Source organism: Podarcis gaigeae, assembly GCF_964106915.1.
Source record: "Podarcis gaigeae genome assembly, chromosome: 6".
NCBI lineage: Eukaryota > Metazoa > Chordata > Lepidosauria > Squamata > Lacertidae > Podarcis > Podarcis gaigeae.
The window spans coordinates 46,919,046-46,942,151 of record NC_139682.1 but is presented as its reverse complement, the minus strand read 5'-3'; the positions used below and the strand labels follow the sequence as shown (position 1 = coordinate 46,942,151).

General features: G+C 42.4%; 2 protein-coding genes across 2 annotated transcripts in view; one reads left to right on the top strand and one right to left on the bottom strand.

Annotated features, from left to right (window-relative positions):
* Positions 1 to 16: 16 nt before the first annotated feature.
* Positions 17 to 8,077, top strand: LHFPL5 (LHFPL tetraspan subfamily member 5). Its single transcript, XM_083746076.1, has 3 exons — positions 17 to 808; positions 4,440 to 4,676; positions 5,701 to 8,077. The coding sequence occupies exons 1-3, from the start codon at positions 397 to 399 to the stop codon at positions 5,715 to 5,717; spliced, it is 666 nt and encodes a 221-aa protein (XP_083602202.1). The 5' UTR covers positions 17 to 396; the 3' UTR covers positions 5,718 to 8,077.
* SRPK1 (SRSF protein kinase 1) overlaps positions 7,125 to 23,106 on the bottom strand; it is a 34,855-nt gene continuing 18,873 nt past the window's right edge. Inside the window, exons 7-16 of the mRNA XM_083746075.1 lie at positions 21,975 to 22,081; positions 20,290 to 20,455; positions 18,606 to 18,631; positions 17,285 to 17,510; positions 16,514 to 16,948; positions 15,680 to 15,780; positions 13,979 to 14,086; positions 12,864 to 12,933; positions 10,475 to 10,567; positions 7,125 to 9,786 (exon numbers count right to left, since the gene is read on the bottom strand). Coding sequence (XP_083602201.1) covers positions 9,602 to 9,786; positions 10,475 to 10,567; positions 12,864 to 12,933; positions 13,979 to 14,086; positions 15,680 to 15,780; positions 16,514 to 16,948; positions 17,285 to 17,510; positions 18,606 to 18,631; positions 20,290 to 20,455; positions 21,975 to 22,081 — 1,517 coding nt within the window. The 3' untranslated portion in view covers positions 7,125 to 9,601. The remainder of the gene's footprint in view (positions 9,787 to 10,474; positions 10,568 to 12,863; positions 12,934 to 13,978; positions 14,087 to 15,679; positions 15,781 to 16,513; positions 16,949 to 17,284; positions 17,511 to 18,605; positions 18,632 to 20,289; positions 20,456 to 21,974; positions 22,082 to 23,106) is intronic.

Below are 23,106 nucleotides of genomic sequence, written 5' to 3'. Positions count from 1 at the left end.
GGGCATGTGGCAGCCGCCGCTTAGAAACCGGGAGATCCGGGAAAAGAAGGAGGAGGAGCCACGGCTAAGTAACCTTCAGGCTCTCGCAGGCTCTCAGGGAGCAGATCAGAACAGAAACTTAACAGGCATTCTGGAGACCCGGCGTCTGAAGCCCGGGAAGGGTCTGAGTCTAGAGCTATTCCCAGAGCCCTGAAGTACCGTCTAGGATTGGGAAGCTGAGCCTGCAGCCCCAATTCCGCAGCTCCAGAGCATCTACCCGCTGCTCCCCCTCCCATTTCCTGGCGTAAGGAAGCAGCCAGCTTGCTGAGCGTCTGACTTTCACCTCCTAGGACCCCTGTCCAGTGCTGACCCTTACCACCTGTTTCCTAGAAGAAACAACCCACCCTAGGAGTCGCCATGGGGAAGATGCTCCCAGCCCAGGAGGCAGCAAAAATCTACCACACCAACTATGTGAGGAATGCCCGAGCCATGGGGGTCCTGTGGGCCCTGTTCACCCTCTGCTTTGCTGTGATCATGGTGGTGACTTTCATCCAGCCCTACTGGATCGGGGACAGCATTGACACACCACAGGCTGGCTACTTTGGCCTTTTCTCCTACTGCATTGGCAATGCCCTTACAGGGGAACTCATCTGCAAGGGCAGCCCGCTGGACTTTGGCACCATCCCCTCAAGTGCCTTCAAAACGGCCATGTTCTTTGTGGGCATCTCAACCTTCCTCATCATTGGCTGCATCTTCTGCTTCAGCCTCTTCTTCTTCTGCAACGCAGCCACTGTCTTCAAGGTGTGCGCTTGGATGCAGCTGGCAGCATGTGAGTGGGGCTTAGGGGACCTGGAGGGAGAGGGGAAGACACTCTTGTAAGAGTCACACACCTGCACTAATGGGAGTAGCCTCAGGGCCAAGCAATATCATATTGGGGACAACGTAGCTCTTTGCCTCTGTTTTCCAAAGGCCACCTGTGTAGATATAGTTCAAATCTGCCGGTGGCCATTTTGGATTCACGCTACATTGGCACCAACACAAACCAGGTTTCGGAATATTAAATTTGCTGTTGAAACTCCCAGTACATAAGATGGTAAGTGAAATTGGTTTTGCGATGTATATATGAGTTCCTTAAATAAAGCATTTCCAACTTCTTATACAAGTGGTTGCCCAGATTACATGGATGCAAACCCTAAATTGTCACTGCAGCCAATCATTGCTCCCTGATCAGTGCACCTATATGCTTCATATGATGGCAAGTGAATCCTTGTACAATTCATATTTTCTTATTTTTGAACGTACACTTAAATATGCAATATGTGAAGTCTTCCATAGGCACCTTTTTGTCTTAAATTTCCAGATGGCAGGTTAGTCTATTGCAGTGCAAACGATGAAGTCTTGTGGCACCTCAAAGACAAACAAATTCATTATGGCATAAGCTTTCGTGGACTACAGTCAACTTTCTACTCTCCGTAGATTATCCTGTTTAATCTGGTGTTTACGTAATGAATAAGAGTGACTGCCTAATTAAGCCCTGCTAGTAATGGCAATGTCCAAGAGAAGGCACAGCTAGGATTTGGTGAAGCTTTTAGCCATCCAGACTCAGTCCTGCTAGGTCTGTGCAATTCTACAGACAGAAGAAGTTGACATATAATCAAGCCACTTGAAACCTTTTGAAATATTTATACCAGTGAGAAATGTTGATAGCCTTCTTATATTACCTGCAGAGTAATACCTGCAGAGTAACAGGTGGAAGATATATTTGGTGGGAGACATTGGTGGCATAAACCAAGATGAACAACACTGTATTTTGTGGTTTTATATTCTGATTTTATCCTGTGAACCGCCCCAAGACCTGAGGGTATAGGGCAGTATACAAATGTAATTAATAATAATGATAAGAATAAGGGAAGCCTCTGTTTCCAGCTGTCTCCAAAGCTTAGGAGTCAGAGGCTTGAAAAGGCCCGCAAGTGTCTCACAGTGACCAAAAAAAAAAAGGGATGGGTAAGCAGGGGGATGTGTGTGTTTAATGATTTCATGTGCAAAATTTCATGTTTCATGTTGCCATATTGGCTGCCAAGAAAGATGCCAAATAGCAGCATTGATCTATTTTATGATACCCACTTGCATAACTGTAGGAGACTATTTAAACAATGTATGACTCTTCATCTTACCGGTTTAGTATCTTAATCCCATACATGACCAGTGAACCCATTTATTCTGAACTGGAGGGTCATTGAAATTATTTACCAAAGACTTACAGAATTGTCTGAGATCTCAGGGTGTGAAGAATGAACCTCTGCTTTCTGGAAAGATAACATTTATACATTTCAGTGTAATCTGGGAGAGAAGGTCAAATCAAACTGTGCATGGCACATTAAGCAGAAGTCCTAGCAGAAACACCAACTATGATCTAAGACAGGAAGGGATGCGGGTTATAATGAAGAGGAAGCTTATGGGAAGCTAATTAATCAGTTTTCTTTCTTTATAAAGTCCATCCTAGGGACAAAGCAGTGCCAGAGAGTTGTCATCATCATGTTATGGCATTGTAGTCTAGGCTATCACAATTCCTAGCAGCAGAGATCAATTGTGTCTGTAAGCAAGGAAGACAGAAGGCAGCACATTTATTACTGTTATGAAAGAATGCTCTGCAACAGAGGTTATACTGTCTCTTGGTGCACTGGTGTATAGTAGTATATCAAAGTACTGTAACTATGACCATGTGGCTGCTTTAGAGCATCAATTGCTGCATGTCACAGAAAAAACATTCACAATGGATATTAACAGAGCTTTACTGGATGCTTTTTCTACCACACATGCCAGTGATGAAAAATGCTTGTGCAGCCCAGAAGGGCTTGTGTTAATATACAAATAATGATTCCATGACAACAGAAGCACTTAAACAAGTCTAATTCAGAACAGCAATGCTACATAAATGAACCCTATTCCATACTTCTGCAGTAATCCTGGCTTATTTGGTTGTTTACAGCTTGGTTTGTTTGGATGAGTCATCTTGAGCTTTTTGCTCCATTAGCAGCTTCTGTTCTCCTTGTAGGAGAGGTTAATGATCTGTAGATATCTCATTAGTGGCTTGTCTGTCTTTGCTACAGGCCAGCTAGGCTGACTGTCAGTCCCATTCAGCTCTTGGATTCTATTTCAAAAGGAATAGGAACACCACAAGTGCATATTACTGTTTTAATCCTTTCATAGTTTCCCCCAAAGATTAATGTAATTCAATGTTAGACGAGGTGCCAAGAAAAATCCACGGTTCTTTTTCACAGAGCTATTACTGGATTCTCTAAGGAGCAGAACTTGACCAGTCCATCAGATTAGCTAAACCATATCTGTAGAGTAGATAAAATGCCCTAACACAATTACTACAGGTGAAATAAAGCCAGTAACATCTTGAATCTGGGGATCTCCCATTGGCTTAGAAAATCTGTGCAGTGTTGTAAAAACACATGAATGCACTGCGACCACCATTCTGCATCCCTCTTTAGACAGGATTATATTACAAAAGGGATCTACATTAGTTATTGCAGCGGCACAACTCAGCAGTGAAGATGCTGCTGTGCTTGCAGAGGACTTGGTCCTCACACTGCAGCTTCCTATGATGGATGTGGCCCCAGGCACTGCTGAAGAACAATTCACTGATCCCTTTTGTAATGTGTAAAGCATCTTCTGCGTTTATCTGTGGCAATGTGTTATCTCAGATATCTAAATAAAGTTGTCATAAATAATGCAAGTGGTCCCAAGGGAAGTAATTTTGCATTCAAGATCCTGGAACTGAAGTGTTGCCAAGGGAACAAAGAAATGATGCAAAAGTACATCTCTCAGCAAAGAAACTCCAACAAGACTTATTTTTTAGAGATGTTACAACCATACCACTTAAATGTACGAGATATAATATGCTGGTGTCACAGGCAAACTATATGCATGTGCACTTAAGAGAAACAGTAGACTGCATGAGGCATATATGTTATATTCCAGAAAAACAAGGTGCCTACTACAATGATAATCCATATCTAGCAGCCTTCTTCCTAGTCTTAGATGCATGAGGTTGGGGTGTGGTTACTCTGTAGTGAAGGACCTGGTGCTGAAAATTGCTTCCACACATTTGTTAAGCTAACATAGAACTGTGCCCATCAAAGGAAGATGCTGAATGGCAATGACCTTCTCCATGCTGTGGAGATGAGTGGCAGTTTGCAAGAGATTCTGCCTTGTGACACCATTGATGCAACACTGAGCAAAAGCACTCCCTTTGTGTCGTTTGGCTCTCTTTTCATTCAGCCTCTCTTCCCCCTCCATCCCACAATTTCTGGGAGAGATTTGAAAGACATTACTGGAACCAAGATTATGTTCGAAAACCTTCTTGCACTATGCAAACATCCTGAATGAGACAAGATGCCTGCAGTCATCTGTTTGGAAATCTTATTAATGCAAAGTATCTTTCCCTGCAGGTGCAGGCTTGTCAATAGGCTGCCTGCTCTACCCTGATGGCTGGGACTCACCTGAGGTGAAACGTATGTGTGGCGAGAAGACTGACAAATACACACTGGGGGTGTGCACAGTGCGCTGGGCATACATCCTCTGCATCATTGGGATCCTGGACGCCTTCATTCTCTCCTTCTTGGCGTTTGTGCTTGGCAACCGGCAAGACAATCTCCTTCCATCTGACTTCCAAGTGGATAATAAAGGTGATCCTATTGTGTATATGGAATCTCTCAGGGCAGACACCACCCTCCACCCGACCAGTACCTTGTAGGATAGCATTAGGCATGCATTCAGAAGTGCCAGGACTATGGGATATGATGAGGGAATGGTGGTTCCGAGCTGTGCTTAACTGCATAGCTTACCCAGATGTGTGCTCATGCAGGAACAGTAACTGCAGTGGGCAATTTGAGTTTATTTCAATTATTACCTTTATATCCAGCCTTTCTTCCATGGTGAAACTCCAGCTGGCAAATAGTATCCAGCTTGCCTCCCATCCAGGTACTGACCACACCTGCTTGACTTGAGCATAGTTGCTTCATCATGTGGTGGTGGGGAGCTCAGTCCTTGTGCCATGGTACATGGAGAAACCAAGGATTTAAAAGAGGGGGCTTACGTGAAGGGTGCACATGTCAAGGCTTCTGCATAACTATATCCCTGAAAAACAGCCTGTAATGCAAATGTTTCTGCATGAATGCCAAAAACTCAAGCCTATGTATACAACTCCAAGCAAGCTTCTAGCAGGTGTAGGTATGATTCGCCCCTTAAATATTTATGTTTGCTAGATACTAAACAGCACCGCAATAGCCCTGTGGAGAGATGATCTATCTTTTCCTCATTGCCCATCATCCTTCAAAGCCCTGCTCATCCATGGAATTCAGGTCTAGTCAGTTGTGATGAAGCCGATACACTGCCAGTGCAGTCCTTATTGGTACATTGGGTACTAAATTGAGCCAGTTCTCATTAACTGCAAGCGCAAATTGCAAATACAGAAAGGGAGTGACATCCTTTTTTCATATATAATCATGGCTAGTGATGGCTTTCAATTTAGTACTAGAGGTTCAAGCTGCACATCACACACCTTCTCCCCTCCCTGAGTAAGTGTGGGCTCATGTGCATATCATAACACTCTTTTGGGCCATGAAACAAGGGCTCCTTAAATATTAGTCATGAGGCCTGGATACTTTTCAGGGTCACCATTTGTTGAATGTTGTGTTTTTTGTCTTGCAGAAGAAGGAAATGAATGAAGACAAACAACCTCAAGTGTGCCTTGATTGAAGTGGGCGACATACACATTCCAACTATGACGGTGAAGTCCAGAAGGCTGCTTGATACAGGCTCCCAGACTTTTATTGCCTGCAGACATTCAATTGTGCTATGACACAAAACCAAAGGCACCTCAAAGGGGGGGGGGGGAGAGAGTGAGGACTCCTTTTGTAAAATTAACCCATCTTTCTGTGGAAAGATCACCTACTAGATTCTCAAAACCTTTGCCTTTGCCAAGAACTATACCCAAATATTCTTTAACTGAAGATCTGCTATGCAAGAATCAACATATTCATGACATTCTCTTTTAACTGAGGGATCCAATCAATCAAGAGACAATGCAGGCATATAATAAGTAACAGCAGCCTATGTGAAGTAATCTGTTCCCTCCTTTGTTTACATGAAGCCAGAGTGGAAAGCCACAAAAGTAACTGAGGCCCAATGACTGGCATGCCCAGGAGGATAGTAGACTTCCTTCTTTGAAGAATGACTTTCTATCCTGCACTACAGAGTGATCGTGAAACGTCCTTCCAGTCATGAGTTTGCTGTGCATCAAGGAGAGGTGCTGACCATGGAGAATATCTCATTAGGTGTGCAGTTGCTTGCAGTTTTCCAAATTTCGTCTTTTATTCTGTTCTTATGTTCAGTGTAGCCTGAGGTTTTCCGTAAAGCATAGATGAAAGAAATCTGCAGCAAAAATTAGCAGTTCCAACAAGATGCAGTAATACTGGTACCCAAGGAGAATAGGTCTATAAACAGGTCCCAGACATCAGCCACAAAGCTAACCCTCCCCTCCCTTACCCTTCTCAAATATCCCACTAAGATACCAAAAGAACCACAGAACAAGCAAAACATGCTAGTAGTTGGTAATGCATTTCTGCAGTATGCTCTGTCCACTGCACAGAGCGTATTAGAAATAAGCTCAAATGATAAGATTATGCTAAACAGATCTACTCTGAAACCCAAGAGTATTAACTGGATTTCTCTTTATGGTTAATTATCTGGGACAATTCAAACATCTCAGTATTGCATTAAGATGATACAGAGTTAGAAAAAAAACTGCTAGTATTGTAATGTAAATCTTAACTTAGACCATGATAATGAAATGTCTGATCAATTATGCATTGTGGTTTATACTTTCAAGAATTAATTTCATCATCTTTTCTCCAGCAGTCTAAAAGCAGACCACCATTTCCTGAACTCATCAGCCACCAATATTCTTTGTTTCCTTTTCCTGCCCTGCAGCCATGCAACTAGATCACTATATCCCCATAACACAACAGTGCTTGGATTTAATTTAAGCTTCTCACTGTCTCACAGCCTGTTCAGATAAGAGGCTCTACTGTACGAAACCTGTGGATGAATATAGACAGCATATCAAAAGTACCTGTGGATTATTTAATAACCTGTTTATTGTGCTGCTGCATTTACAAAGAAAAAAAGACAATGCACCCAATAGAAAGAATAAAAATGTATTTTTTTCCTTCAGGTTTTAGAACGACAAAACAAGTACAAATCTGTTAGTGAGCACTTTATGGCAATTTGGAAGTTGAGTGAATCCAATGTGAGCCCCCAAATATGTAGGCGATCCTGACAAGCTACCTCTTGTATTATCCCAGAACTTCTCTCTTAGTGCAAAAGAGGTGGCAGCAGCCTTCTTCGGTGGAGGGGAACCTATATCAAAACCCACGAGATTCAGCCCCCACACCTAGGAGCATTTTGTTCCATTCAGGTAGGCAAGATGTTGATGCAATTCTCCCTGCCAGCAAGTTTTCACAGTATTCAAAAAGAAAGTATGTATTTATACATTCTATTTCGATCTTTACAGTCAAGCAATGAAGTGCTTCTTGGAGGTGAGGACGATACTTTAGATAACAGGAGTATCATTTAAAACTATTGGAACCTTTTCCTTTTCATCTTAAGATTGTACAAAGAGAACATTGCTTAAGATCTCCTAAATGGACATGCAGCACAAATTTTGCAAAAGCCTCAGTCAGGTATAATATGACAGTGCAGCCAAATTCCAAAGTGAAGGAGGTATGATGGTTAAACTTCCATTTAAGATAAAGTGAAATAAAACTGCACCAGATTTTTTTTGAAAAGGATAAAGAGGGTTTAAGATGACTATAAACTGGGATTTCTGCCAAGAGAAAACAACCAAGAAGAGTGTTTTCCTGCTGGTAGCTTTTGCATTGAATTGTCCCTCAGAGTGCCTTCAATTCTGAGTCCTCCAGCAGTTTCCAGCCTGGGAGAATTTTGCAATCTCAAAGGCCTATTTGGTCCATGGGAAGTCTCCAAACCTTACATTTGAGCAAGATGCTGGGGATTTAAAAAAACAAACCTGGGAAAACCTAGGAGATACTCATTGTAAAACTAGCAAGAGTTACATATCTTTCTAATAAAATAAAAAGCCTACAAGAGTCAGTCACAACTAACCCCTTTTCCTAGAAGTTTTACAAGCTTGCGTTGTATATTCTCTGCTGAGCAACAATGGCTGTAATGATTCTGGAGAACAGAATTTGACACTTCATCTCTAGGGGTAGGTGGGGAAGATTCAGACTACTCTGTTCCCCTAGATTATTTGTTCTGCTGTTAATACATAGGAAGAAATTCTATTCGAAAGGGAATTTCTAGAGCCCAGCACCTTGGACAGTTAACAGGGTATATATATCATTACATTCATTAACCTTTGGAAATAGGGTGATTGATAGTCTGGGTACAGTTGGAAAGACAGCCCCCAATATTACCTTTCCTTATTGTTGAAAAGGAAGAACATATCCTGTTTTTCCAGACTGAAAACGTAACTGCTCTCTCCTAAAAAGACAATTTCACACAAGGCCAACAAGGCCCCTGGGGGCATAAGGGAGACCTATGGAAAAAGTGGTCTGCCACAGGCTGGATCACCTCCTGGCTTTTGTAGCAGAAACCATGCCATCGTCAAATGCCTTTTGGGCCACTGTACACTGTTGGCAAGCCCCATATTGCCTGGGGCTGCATGTTGGGCACTGAGCTTGGGCAACCTGGCTGCCCCTCTGCAGCCAACAAATGCATAGAGCCATACTTGTAAAGAGACAGTGACCTCTACAAAGGTTGGCTGCCTTTATTTTCCATGTGAAACTTACTTGGGTTCACATGCTACGGCTTTGGAGAGCAGCTTATTTCACGGGGCTCAGAAACCCAAGTGAACATGGAGGGGACAAAAAAAATGGTGCTAAAAAAAGAGATACACAGTTCAAAAGAAGTAGTTTCAAAGGATTAAATGTCTAAAACTAGAGAAAAGTACTCCTGAAAAGAATAACGAGAAAAAAAGAAAGTTACCCAAGCAGCAGAGCAGACACCTTAGGAATGAGTCGAGTCGAGTTCAGTGCTCCACATGGAGCTACCACCTTGGTGCCATCTGCCATTTCTCCTCTTACTGTCAGCAACTGGATGTGCACTAAGAAAATGACTCCCAGAGTCAGTGAGCTAAGGAGGGATTCACAGCTCTTCACATCCCCCTTGGGATGACGGCAATATAGTTAAGGGAGTGTGTCCCAATGGAGATTTCCCCACACCTTCAGGGTTAGGTAATTGAGTAAGGAAGAGAGTCAGGGGTCATTTCACATTCCTGTAAAAACTCTTTGGCAAACTCCAATCACAGCAAAACATATTGGACGCCCACTGGCTGACAATAGTCCCCACTGAGTCGAGTACACAAACTCACATGAACGGTTAGATTTATCTAAAATCTCAAAAGCCCTCAAGGAGAAGCTTCACTCTGAAAATCAACAAGGAAAAAATTGACCTGGGAGGAGAGGGAAGGGGCAGCTGGGACATCTAGGTGTGTATATATTATGCTGTAAACCCAGTTATAGGGCCAATACATCTAGGAGTTGAGCCAGGGGTGCCTGAGACACTGTGCTGCTGTAGCTCTCTTCTCAGGGTTCAGTTCCAGCATAGGTAATAAGAAGTCTGTGAATGCAGCTGCCTCGTCTTGGGACCACTCGTATTTCTCCACCAAAACTTCAAAAAGGCCCCATGGCTTCAGTTTGGTGATGTGCTTCAGATCACCTGAGAACAATGACGGGAAGATTAACAAGGCTCACATGAACATGAACAGGAAGGCCAACAGAACAGGTATCAGGATTTTAATGCTCCCTTCTAAATGATATTGCTCAATAGAAAAAGGAGTATTTTTTCTCTTTCAAATTTAACACCCAGCGCAAGGCAAGTTGTAAATTATGGACTGTATGAAGTAGTGATAGCTAGGCAGCATTGTACCAAATATGGACTACACTTTAAGGAAGTGTCCGGACTCTGGGATTTTTTTTTAAAGAAGTCTGGTATTCCATGTTCTCTGTCTTCCTCACTTTCCAAAAAGCCTAAATCCCAGTCTTGCTCTACACCTGCTATCATACAATGTCAGGTGGGCAGGACTTGGGCAGGACAAATGGCATTGTGGGACAAAATGGGACCTCAGTGGGCCTAATGCAGCCTGTGGGCTGAAGCTTCCTGACCAGCAGCCCAAGGGGCCCCAATGGCTAAAGAAGTCTGACTTTGTTTCCAATGAATGAAAAGTAGAAATAATTATAAGCAAATGAGTAACCCTCTCTGCCATTGCTCATATGCATCAGCAAAGTAAATGGGCGCTTTGTTATTATAAAAGAAAACAAACAAGCAAAAGAATAAAAACTAGATATTCCAACTACCCCAGGTCTGGAACCCTCAGCCATTCAACCTCAGATTATTTTCCCCTTACCTTTTTTGGTGAAGAACTCCTTGGAGTATTTTCCAGCCACAATGAGCTTGCGAGGTATTTTCCCCAGAAGTTCTATGATTAATGCAATATGGTCTGTATTCCCCAGGAGAGGGCATGAAAGAAATAATATGTAATAGTATTAACACACAATGGCTTTCATCCAGTTAGGATCAATAAGAGAGAAAATCATGAGGAGGCTGACCAAGTGGGGAGGAAAAATGTGCTCTTTCCACCTTCTTCCCTGCTGGATTTGAGTGTTTGTTCTGTTCTCTCCCCCTCCGTTTTCTATTGCTCTGCCTGTTGGATGAGTCTATTCTGGCAGACATAAATCTCTACATTGGGAATAGTTCTTTTTATGTGTTACCTTTCTATTAAAAATATTTCAAGGAACTTAATGCTGTTAAAAACAAACTACTGATTGGACTTCCGGGTTGGCGCCATCGCCGAATGGCGGACTCCCTCCGAGCTCCGGAGGGAGCCTGCTCGGCAGCGGCTGGGTTCTACCGCGTCGGCGTCGCGGGGCGCTGAAACCCATGGGCATGGTGACTCGGCGGGCACCGTTTGCGCCCCCCGACCCGCGAAGGAGCCTTTTTAAAGGCTACGAAGCGGGTGCCGGGGGGGGTGCTATGAGTCCTCCGCTTCTCCTACCGAGCGAAGCCGCATGCCATTTGGCGGAGAGCGCTGACTTCTTCCATTGAAAATTCGGATTAAAAGAACAACCCGTGAGTAATTGGAAACTGGACTTAAAAAGGGAAAGTTTAAATTTTAAATTCGGAGCGAGCGGGGGAGGTGCAAAAAGGAAGTCAGCCTCCCCCCTGTCGTAGAGGATTTAAAGCAAAGGATTTAACAGCTAAGATCGAGTGCTACCTAAGTTTGACAAAGTTACTAATTTCACGATGGAAAATTATAAGACTGGGCTGGAGGAGAAAAGTAGAATGTGAGCTAAAATGCAACCCCCCCGGAACCGGGAGTGATCCGCGAGAGCGCCGGGAGAGGAGAAACAGAGGCTTTGACAGCTGTCAAAGGAGCTGTCAAAGCTGAAGAATAAAAAGAGAACTGTGTTATGAGGACTTTGCCGGTTACATTTGTTACAAATTAGATATAAATTGTTTAAAACAAGGAATAACAAGTTACTTTGACTGCTGGGTGTGATCTGGAAGGAAACTGAGTTACTATAATCCCTCTAGAGGGGCTGTGGGACACTACAAGTATTGCTGGCATGGAATTCGAATTGGACTTTTTATCTCCTGGGAAACTGCAGAAATGGAACACTATTTTGTCTACAGAGGTCTCTACACTAAAGGAGACAATAGACTTATCTATTGAAGAATGGAAGGGACTTGACGTAAAGTTTTGTTCCTGAATAACAAAGCCTCTGTAGGGGATTTAGAAGCTTTTGGAATTGGAACATTTTTGCAGGAGAACAGGAAAAGAAACTAGAGGAAAGTGAGGAGTGAGAACAATAAAAACAACATGAACAACAAGAATTGGACAAAGTTGGGAGTGGGAACATTTGGGACATCCAGATTTGAAAGGTCTAAAGAAACAAAATTGGAGTTTTTATTCTTAAATACAGAGATCTGGATGGAAGAAATGGACCTTTTTGAGATAGAGTTCTTCTAAGATTGGACGCTCGAAACTAAAGATGATCAAAAAGACGGCAAAGACTATTAAAAAGACGGCATAGTGGACTTGTGAAGGATTTCGGCCTAGATGTGGGATCTCCAGGATAACAACAGGCATTGATGGACATTGGGGAACGTAACCGGGAAAGGGGGGAGGGAAATTTGGAATCCAAAGGGTGTGAAATTATATTTTATTCATTTTTCTATTTTCTTTCATTTTAATCTGTTCTGCATATTAAAGAGGGGAACTCGTGGAAGGGAGTGGGGTCGATTTTAGGGGATGGAAAAACATTTTTAACATTGGGTTAATTATAATAAGTTTGAAATTTGGGGTAAGAACTTGCTGAATCTATTTGAAGGAATTGGAATACAAGAGGGGGTGGGGTGGGGAAGTCCTGGAAAGATGCTAATGAAAACAAGCTTATAAAATGGATGTTTTATTTCTTTTCTTTTTTCTGTTATATTTGAAAATGTTCAATAAATATTATTAAAAAAAATAAAATAAAAACAAACCACTGATTATTTAATAAATGAGTAACACGCTGGAACCTAAAACAATCTGTTTTTAAATCTGACGGGTATTGAAAATGAGCTGCGTAATGTACCAGTAGACTCCAGCAGACTAGTATTAAAAGCTCTTAACAGAATAAAGAGGCTAGATCTCTTTTTGAGGTCTTGCTTTGTAGAGCTAGAACTTCCAAACCCCCTTACGTAGGAACAATGTGCAGAAATAATTTAAAGTACTAGAAGTAGTAGGTACTCACCTTCATCCCTTGAGTAATCTTCTCCAGAGTGAGGCTCAAACAGATAGTCACCCGTAGCCAGTTCGAAGGCCTAAACAAGGAAATGTCAGACAACTTTCAGGGTCTTTGGGGGGAATACAGTCATTTGGTATAAAAACCACAATCCTAATCAAACGTTAGTGTCTAGAGAAAAGGAATCCACTCTAAATTATGGTGCTGAAAGAGTATGTCAGGGAACTGCCATCAGAACAGGGTTGGGAAACAGAGGAGCAGTTGTGTTACAGGGAGCCCCAAAAAATATTGCGAAGCAGGTCCTCTTCCAGTGATGAGGAAAACCCCACCTCCAGTGGGGAAGAGGTGAAAGGACCAGAGGACGCTGGTGGGAGCCTCAGCACCACTTCTGGCAAAGCCATCCAGGAGGGAAGCACGCCCCCTCCGTCGCCCACCCTGAGCAGAAGTCTAAAGCGCAAAGAAGGAAGGAAAAGTCTGGGTGTAACGAGGCTTTTATGCTGGAGGAGGTCCAGGAAACAGGCACTCCCGGATTCTGCTAGCAATTGAGGCAGACATGAACTTTGGGGTTCTTCACTGTAAATAGTTTGCACCCAAATAAAACCTGTAAAAGACAGGCCGGAGTCCTGCCTGGTTACTCGTGAGCAGCCACCCTTACCATCTGACAAGTATCATGAATACTTCAGGGTTCTTTTAGTCAAGCAATTTTGATTCAAAACAAGGTCCACATCCCAGAGTGCCTTGCTCACCAAATTGCTGATACTGAACACAGACATATAACTGACTAGACTGTAGACCTGTAAATTACTTTGTCCATGAAGTCTGAAACAAGCAGGCCTTACCGAATATTAGCAATGTAGTAATATTTTTTTTTAAGTAAAAAGCTTGCTTCTATTAAATGAAAAGCTTCATTTAATTTCTAATAGCGCGCTTCATTTCATTTCAGGGCAGTACTGATATAACAAATGCAAAACACACACACAACAAAACCAAGAAAACAGCAGACAAAACTTTAAAACAGATTCAAACGTACTATCAGCTTATTGCAATTTAACAGTAATTTAATTCCTGCAGAATTCTGCAACTGACACCACTTCAAAGATTTAAGACAATGTGATTGAACTTACCATGCAGGCTGTACTCCAAATATCAGCTGGGGTGCTATAACCGGCTCCAATCAGTACTTCCAAGGATCGGTATTGCCTTGTCTGAATGTCCTCAGTGAAATGTTTATGCTGTGGGTTTAAGATGAGAGATCAAAGGAGATTCCAGAGACCAAGTAGACATGTACTAGGGAATGAATACATCTCAGAAATGAATCCCAGTGAATTCAAAGGCATGTATAGGCACTGTTGTTGTTTAGACGTTTAGTCGTGTCTGACTCTTCGTGACCCCATGGACCAGAGCACGCCAGGCACTCCTGTCTTCCACTGCCTCCCGCAGTTTGGTCAGACTCATGTTTGTGGCTTCGAGAACACTGTCCAACCATCTCGTCCTCTGTCGTCCCCTTCTCCTTGTGCCCTCAATCTTTCCCAACATGAGGGTCTTTTCCAGGGAGTCTTCTCTTCTCATGAGGTGGCCAAAGTATTGGAGCCTCAGCTTCATGATCTGTCCTTCCAGTGACCACTCAGGGCTGATTTCCTTAAGAATGGAGAGGTTTGATCTTCTTGCAGTCCATGGGACTCTCAAGAGTCTCCTCCAGCACCATAGAGGAGACTCTTGAGAGTCCCATGGAGGTGGGAGGTATAGGCACTAGATGATGTCAACAGAGCCCCTAGTGTTGCTATTAGAGGACAGATCTGCAAGATGTAATATAGCTCTCAATTATCTGGTCTCATTCCTTTACTTGGTCTGCCCTCCCTCACCCTCATCTTCCCTTCTGCCTACCCCAGTGCTAATTAGGATGCTATACAGCATCAACAAAGGCTTGCGGTCACTTTTGTGGCTCTAATATGGGGCTGAGACAAACTTGGGTACTCAATTTGAAGATGCACCTTGGAAATTAATGTGGCAAAAAACCCCTGACTCTATCTATCCTTGAGTCCAGTCTCAAACATGTGTTGAGATGAATCTGTACTGCTACCAAACAGAGGATTACTGGATCACTCCCTATGGAATGCTGGATGCCTGTTGATCGTGCAACATGTACTAGCACAAGAGGTGCTCATACACAGTGATACAGACCTTTTGGTCTCAGGTATTACAGGAAATCTCTGCTAATGTATCACAAATTGTACCTTCCTTGCCACAGCGGGCCTTGCTCTCTATCTTTCCAGAGGAAATGTGTGAACTTCTGTATCAGGAGTTTATTTCTTTTGCTGGCTGTGAAGCTGAAGGTTGCTCAGCATTGGAACCAGAGCTCCCCCTTCACTTTGGAGGAACGGTGGAACCAAGTTTGGAACCTTCCATTATTAGAAAAGCCAACTTACATAATCAGGCTATGTACAGGCTTGAATGAAGTGGACAGATTAGTTTAGAATACTGCTTGCATACATTGACCCCCTGGTCACCAACTAACTTGCTGCAATAAACTGATCCAACCGTGTCACATGAACTCTCAATGTTACATTGAAGATGTGCCGCCAGTAAGAAGCTAGATCTCACTTCTCATTGTAGTAAGCGTATTTTTCAATACCACTACTGTTTGGTTTCCTGCTTATTTGGGTGCAATGTGGGGGTCTGTATGGGTGTCTGTGTGTAAGAAACCAATTTTTAATCAACAGTATTAATGGGGGGAAATATCAGAGGAATGTTTGCTACATTTACCTGAGCTAACTGCAAAGAGACAGCAGTTTCTGTAACAGTATGGAAAGAGCTTTAAAACTTACCACCCAGCAAGCATTTCCCAGATCAGCTATCTTCACTTTGAGCTTATCTGCATTCCCAGGCTCAAGAGGATTAAGGAGGAAATTTCCAGCAGCCGATTTTCCTAGGCACAGCACAAAGAACAGCCAGTTAACTCCACATGGACAGGCCCACCATCTGCCACACAAATTCTAAAAGCATCATTGTTTATTAGAGTACTAGTCACTCCTTGTCTGGAGTCAAGTATTAATTTCACATCCATGAGTTGGTTTGGATGTCACTATAAACCGTGGCTTAATGCAACAGGAAATACACAAGCCTTGAGCTCATGTGCTACTATAAGTGGAAGACCAGAAGCTCTTGCTTCTGTTTGTGATCAATCACAGATTGTCAGTTCTGCCAAACCTGGCAAATTGTGGTTGACTTTAACTATTTAACTTTTAGAATCTTCAAGCCGTGTGTTATGGAGAAAGGAAGAACCTTGACAGTTCTTCTTTTCTTAGAACCAGGGCCAGCTCTAATAGAGAAGTTTTCACTTCACAATGAAGCACAACAAAGGACAGAGAATAAACTAAAGCCAACTCATGTCTTGTCTAATCTCACTTCAGACTTTGCTGGATGACTTTAAACAAGTCATTATCTGGCTTCTCCCTGCCTCTCCCTTCATATGGGGAAAAAACAATACTAGTGTGCCTTACAAGGAATGCTGCTGTAAGATTATCATGATCATGTGTGAGAAATGCTTTGGAAGCTTAGGAAATGTTGATAATATATCAACATGATTGTGGCATATTCCATAACACGGTTTGCATCAAAATTGCACAATTTATTGCTTATATAGAACCCATGTCCTGTACCTTGGCTGTTCTCAGATGACTCATTATTCTCATTCTCATCCTCCGAAGGGATTTCTGCCCTGATGCTCTCTTGCAAATGGCTGATCTGCTGTTCACTAAAATACTGTCCGTCGCTTGAAGTTGCTTGGCATATCATTGAATCTGCAACCTCCGAAATTAATGGCTCGCAGGAGTCTGTTAACGCTTCCTGTATGTTGGCCTCTGGGCCACCATTACTTTGGTTGTAAGTACAGCTCTCCTCCTCTTCCTCCTCCTCCTGCGAGGGCCTGCTGCAATCATTGGCATTGTGAAGGTCTTCCTCCAGTCTCACTGACACTTGGTTGATGGACTCTGAGAAGGTAGCCATTTGCATCACTCCATTACAGTTGATCTCTGTTATGCATTTTTCAACTCCTTCCATTAAGACAGCTTGCTCGGATACAAGGGAAATGTCATCTAGATAAAAGAGAAAAACTGGAGTTATAATGGAGTTATAACTAAACGGGTTTTAAATGACTAGTGATTAGCTATGAAGTGCAAACAGTATCCAATACTGCAGCTGTTCTAATCACTTATAAACAGTGGCTTAAGATGTCCATTACATATGCTGGGAAAATGCTAATTCCTATGATAAAAATAATGATCTGTTAATATTTTCTTTTCCTGTAGAGTTTTTATCATTACTTGTGTTATGTTTAATGTCTATGAATGATTATTTTAAAACCTCCTCCCTTTCAAAGGATGCGTTATTACCAAGTACACCCAAAGCACGTCTTTTCTAGAAATCCATACCTGTCTTTTCCGGCAGCTCTTCATCTGGAGGGCTCTCTTTTAAGAGCAGCTCAAGTGGCTGTGGAATTTCTTGCTGCTCCTCCTGCTGCTCCTCAGGCTCTGCTTGCAGTGGGATGGCTTCCTTCTCCATCTCCTCAATTTCCTGAATTCGCTTCTCCAGCAGCTCCGCTTGTCGTTTCTGTTTCTTTTTCAATTTCTTTTTCTTATTTTTTGACATTTTGTCAGCCTGTAGGGTAATTGCAAATACACCACCCCTCAGGCATCTATTGCCTACTGCAAATAATCTGGCAGACTTTTTATATAGAAAAAGTAGTTAAATAAGGGAAAACAGAAGGAAATAACACCATCCCTCTGATCATACAGAACATCCAGATATCATGAACATTTACACTGCAATCCTATACATGTTTATACGAGTTCAATTTGGCTTATTTCCAGGTTTGCAAGTAAAAGGATTGCCACCATAAATCCAGTATTTCAATCCTATTCTCATAATTCTAGTTTGTGCTTGTTAATGATGCACTCCTAAGCTTACTCAGAATTCCTACTGAGTTCAATGTCACTCCCATATAAGTGGATATAGGATTGCAGTCTAAGTGCAAATTAGAAGATGTCAAACAAAGCCTCTCTGAGGTGAGCGCTCTTGGATGTCAATACCACTTACATAGCAGAAAAATTCTCCATAATTATTCTTCCTTGTGTAAATTGCTAGTACTCATTGATAATATCTGGCCACATTCTAGATCAGGCATAGGCAAACTCGGCCCTCCAGATGTTTTTGGACTACAACTCCCACCATCCCTAGCTAACAGTACAAGTGGTCAGGGATGATGGGAATTGTAGTCTCAAAACATCTGGAGGGCCGAGTTTGCCTATGCCTGTTCTAGATATTTCAGATATTAAACAAGGAAACTTTGTGCACTACAGACCAGTTCACATCATATTTATTTCATTCAAGTGAGCAGTTCAGACTACCCCCAAGTACGTGTTCATACGAATAAATATAAGATACGAACAGAAAAATCATAGATATGGTCATCAGAAATTCCTGCAATTGTAGTACCTAGAAAACAGTAACAGTACAACTAAGGCAAAGAAGGGGTAACCATTAAGAAAACTGAAAGAGATGAAGAGTATATGGCAGCATGCTAAAATCTGAGCCCCAGGGATGGTGGGAAATAGAAATCTAAATACGTCCAGACACAATTGTGCTGTTTGGTAGGAGCCTTCCCACAGCACTGGAGCTGCTCTGTAAAAAGACAGTGTACATCTGAATGCAAAGTTTAACTCATTTATAACATGCACAAGCTATCACACTTACTGGTTTGGGCTGTGGTGCAGTACTCACTGTGAAATAAAAAAGAAATACAATTAATAAGCCTGCAATCATACTATTAAAGTGGCATACTACTCAAACTATTCTATAGTTAACAGAAAATTACTTCTGAAATATGACTGCAGTATAGAAAAAAAGGAAAATGTTCTCATCAAGTCATCAACAGATTAAATTCCAACACTGAGCAGCATTGGAAGACAGGCATCTACTTAAATCACTCCTGCGACACCAAGAAGCTGTTCCAAACACTAAATTGTTACCTTCTTATGGAAGTAGAAAGAACTCGATGTCAGATTATTATACATAACAACAATTATGTTATCAATTGTCAGGCCACTCAACAGTTTTCAAAGTAAGGGGAATAATTACATGCAAGTGAGGCAAGACAGCAGCACGTACACACTATTTAAAAAAGTGAACTGAGATGACACATAGGTAAGTCAAGAATGCATTAAGTCCACTTCAAGTTCCATCAATCTCCAATTAACCACAGTTGTACCTTGGAAGTCAAACAGCCTAGTTCTCGAACATTTTGGCTCCTGAACAATCAAAACTTGGAAGTGACTGTTCTGGTTTTAACATTCTTTTGGAAGCAAAATGTCCGACGGGGGCTTCGGCGGCTTCCGATTGGTGCAGGAGCTTCCTGCAGCCAATCAGAAGCTGTGCTTTGGTTTTCTAACGTTTTGGAAGTCGAACAGACTTCTGGAACGGATTCTGTTCAACTTCCAAGGTACGACTGTACTTGAAATACTAAATCGCAGGTGGTCAGCTGACAGCCCACAAAAATAATTTTCATTGGTCCCTGGCAGACCTATGTTTAATCAAGGGGTAAAAATGTTTAATAGACAAGAAAGAGCCTGACCACTGGAGAAGGACAGGGTTGTGACCCCTGGACCTCTGTTTTGAAAACTGACTGGTCTTGAAGAATACAGATACAGCAAGACTTTAAACAGTTGTCATGGCTACTGCTCTGTAACCATACTCTTCTGAAAGCTTCAGGTACAGTGTACCACCTTGGCTGGTGACTGAAAAGGATGGAGTTTATGTAGTCTCAATAAAACACTACAGATTTGGTGGAGACCAAATTAGGAACACCCTCCCCACTTTTACCATTAGTCAATGCACTCAAAAGTAATCCTGAGATACCGTTGCACAGCTCTTTGGCAGCACCAGGGAGGATTCAATTTCTACATCAGATTTGTCTTAAAAGATTGAACACCTATAATAGTAAAGCCACTTAATGGAGAGTCTACTTATACATAATATATACGGAATGTATGACGGAGAGAATTTTTAAACTCTCTGGAGAATACAAAAGACTGAGCAAGGCATATCCAAGATGCACCTCACTGCAGAGGTCTTCTAAATTGAATTTCTATAAACTCTTTTATACACAACGCAACAGAAGTTGGTTGGCCAATCATTAATTTAATTACATGAGATCAGAAACAGCATTTTAAATAATTCTCCAGCGTGGCAATTTACACACTTTTCATAAGCTCTTTACAGAACCATACAGCTAGTACTGCAATGAATATCTATTTTATAGACAAACTGAAATGGTGTTCTGTACTACTCATGTTCAGGGTGATCTAGACAGCTAATATTTGTCATATCCTAACAAACCACTTCAGAATGAACTGACTTTAAGCTAAAACACAAAAAGCACCTGCAGAGCCAGAAGGAGGGGGGGCTCCAGATCTCTGCCACTCTGTTGCTTCTGCAGCCAGCCTGCGGATATACTGGTCATTAACACACAGCAGAATGTTCTCTGGTTTAATATCAGTGTGGATAATCCGACACTTGGCGTGCAAATAGTCCAGTCCCTGCAAAACCTGCAGAGAACAAACGACAAAGGAAAGTCACATACGGGTGACAAAATGTCATTGTGTAACTTCCAAAGTACACCGAAGAGCCAGGATCTGGTAGTTGTGGTGCACAATGTGACCAAAAGCTTGATTTTATTATGAAGCAAGCAGTGAAAAAGCCAGGTTACTATGGAAACTATAGCAAAATGAGCGCTTTACTTGATCTTCAACCTACTGTTGCTGAAGGCGTAATTCCCATTCATTTTAGCACTATTCTTCTAGGCTTTCCCATCCTTCCCAGCTTTCATTTCTGTTCTTGAAGCATCAATTACAAATGAAACTTGCAACAAAGCATTGCACAACACCTGTTTGTTTGTTTGTGTGTGTGTGTGTGTGTGTTATTCAACGGGATGATGCCTCCAGTATTATATGTTAATGTACAAATGTGTGATATATGAAGGGAAGATACATTTTGCAGCCTGAACAACACACCCAGTCAACCTTACATGGGAATAAGTCCCATTAGGGCTTGTTTTCAAATAAGGATGCCTATGATCAGGTCAGGCCCTTGAGTGGAGGCACCACTGCCACATATTGGGATGTCCATTTCACAGCACTTTGCCAACTCCTTTTGCATATCACCTGACTCAAGGGGCTGTTCCGTACTCACAGAATGAAGAAGCAGCAGGTCAGTGTGCCTCTTTGGTTCCACCTCCTTTAGTTGCACCCATTAGGAACCAGGGCAAGTGGACAGGGCAACTGAGCAACAACCCACCAACTACCCTAGTTAGGTGCTGTCACTCCATCTCCTCTTCCCACAGCCAAAGTGTGGGGCAGAGAGAAGTGAGCAAACAAATGATCCATCATCACCATCCAGCCTTTTGTTCCTGTGTGTGTATGGCAGTTGGGGGATGGCACCCACCTGCCTCAGTTAGTAGCAAGAGTGCCCACATCTTCCCTTTGTTTCACTCTAGCTGTGTCTCCCTCCCTAAGTTAACCCAGCCAAATGATTCCCTCCTCCTCAAAACACACACACACACACACACACACACACACTTTATATGAGCCCAACTGGAGCAAACAAAAATGCTCCTGGAGCAGTAAAGCACACATAAACAGTCCTTTGCTTCCACTTTTGGGAACTGTGCTGCCTTTTTAGAAGAGTGCCTTGTGGTTTCCTGTAATATGCAATAACCTACCCTGTTTTGCTGCCAAATCAATCAGAACAGGATCACTGATTCTGCTATTACATAGAATCTGATTCTGCTGTTAGACAGAAAGCATGAGAAAACTCTTGAACTGGCCTACTGATTCACAGCAGTTTCTTGTTATCCTTAAATACTGTGTGAAGGACCTGATCTTGGGATCCTAGAGCATGTGATGCACAGGATATCCACCAATGAGAAGTCATTGTTACAATTTTGATCTGTTCCACCAGCCAAAAGTGCAGCAACTGACATCACAGAGAGTCTCCAGCTGCACTTCGGAGCACCAAACACTTGACAGAAACAACAAATTAGTACCAAATGTATTATATATAACATGCCTGGTGGATGATTCTTTTTACACAGAGTAGTGGAAGACCCTGATAATTTGATTTGATGATCCATTTCAGAAGATGGTGCCCCAAAACTTCAAACACCATGCAAATATCTGTAGCTGAGTCAAGGCTGAATTTCCCGGAACATTTACAAAGTCAGCTATTGCTGAATACATAGCAACACGGAAAAAGAAATTTCATGCTTAGTTATTGTGTATATACCCATTTCCCTCTGACTATCTGCATGTAGTTTTCTAGAATAGCTACACTTTGTGGCAATTTTACACAGCCGCCACCAGTGGTGTGGCATTCTTCGTGTGGCTTCCCCATGCCGTGCACTGCCACCAGTTACCAAGAGGGAGAGGTAAGGCAATGGGGCACTTGGTGTGGGTACAGTGGTTGAGTCAGCCCAATGCTTCCCCCCACAGCACATCCATTGCACTCCCTGCCCCACCCCCGGTAACCAGCAGCAATATATGACATTGGGAACCCAGGTGAGCAAGGCCGCAACATCCACCCCATTACAGTGGTACCTCAGGTTACAAATGCTTCAGGTTACAGACTCTGCTAACCCAGAAATAGTACCTTGGATTAACAACTTTGCTTCAGGATGAGAATGGAAATTGCGTGGCGGCAGCGGGAGGCCCCATTAGCTAAAGCGGTGCTTCAGATTAAGCACAGTTTCAGGTTAAGAACAGACCTCCAGAACAAATTACCGTATTTTTTGCTCTATAAGACTCACTTTTTCCCTCCTAAAAAGTAAGGGGAAATGTGTGTGCGTCTTATGGAGCGAATGCAGGCTGCGCAGCTATCCCAGAAGCCAGAACAGCAAGAGGGATTGCTGCTTTCACTACTTAGCGATCCCTCTTGCTGTTCTGGCTTCTGAGATTCAGAATATTTTTTTCCTTGTTTTCCTCCTCCAAAAACTAGGTGTGTCTTGTGGTCTGGTGTGTTTTATAGTGTGAAAAATACGGTAAGTTCTTAACCCAAGGTACCACTGTACTGGTATTGCACCAAAAAGTATTCTAATTATTAATAGTCCTATGAATTTTCACTGGTGAATTCCAAGCACACAGGGATACAGAAATATCGTAAGGTGGTACAAATCAAACAATACTCTCACTTTTTTCAAATTGTC

What these genes read in the sequence shown, in the direction of transcription:
- LHFPL5 (XM_083746076.1), top strand. Translation starts at nt 397, where the DNA reads ATGGGGAAGATGCTCCCAGCCCAGGAGGCAGCAAAAATCTACCACACC. An exon ending in TTGGATGCAGCTGGCAGCAT is followed by an intron (nt 809 to 4,439) that starts GTGAGTGGGGCT and finishes CTTTCCCTGCAG; the next exon opens with GTGCAGGCTTGTCAATAGGC.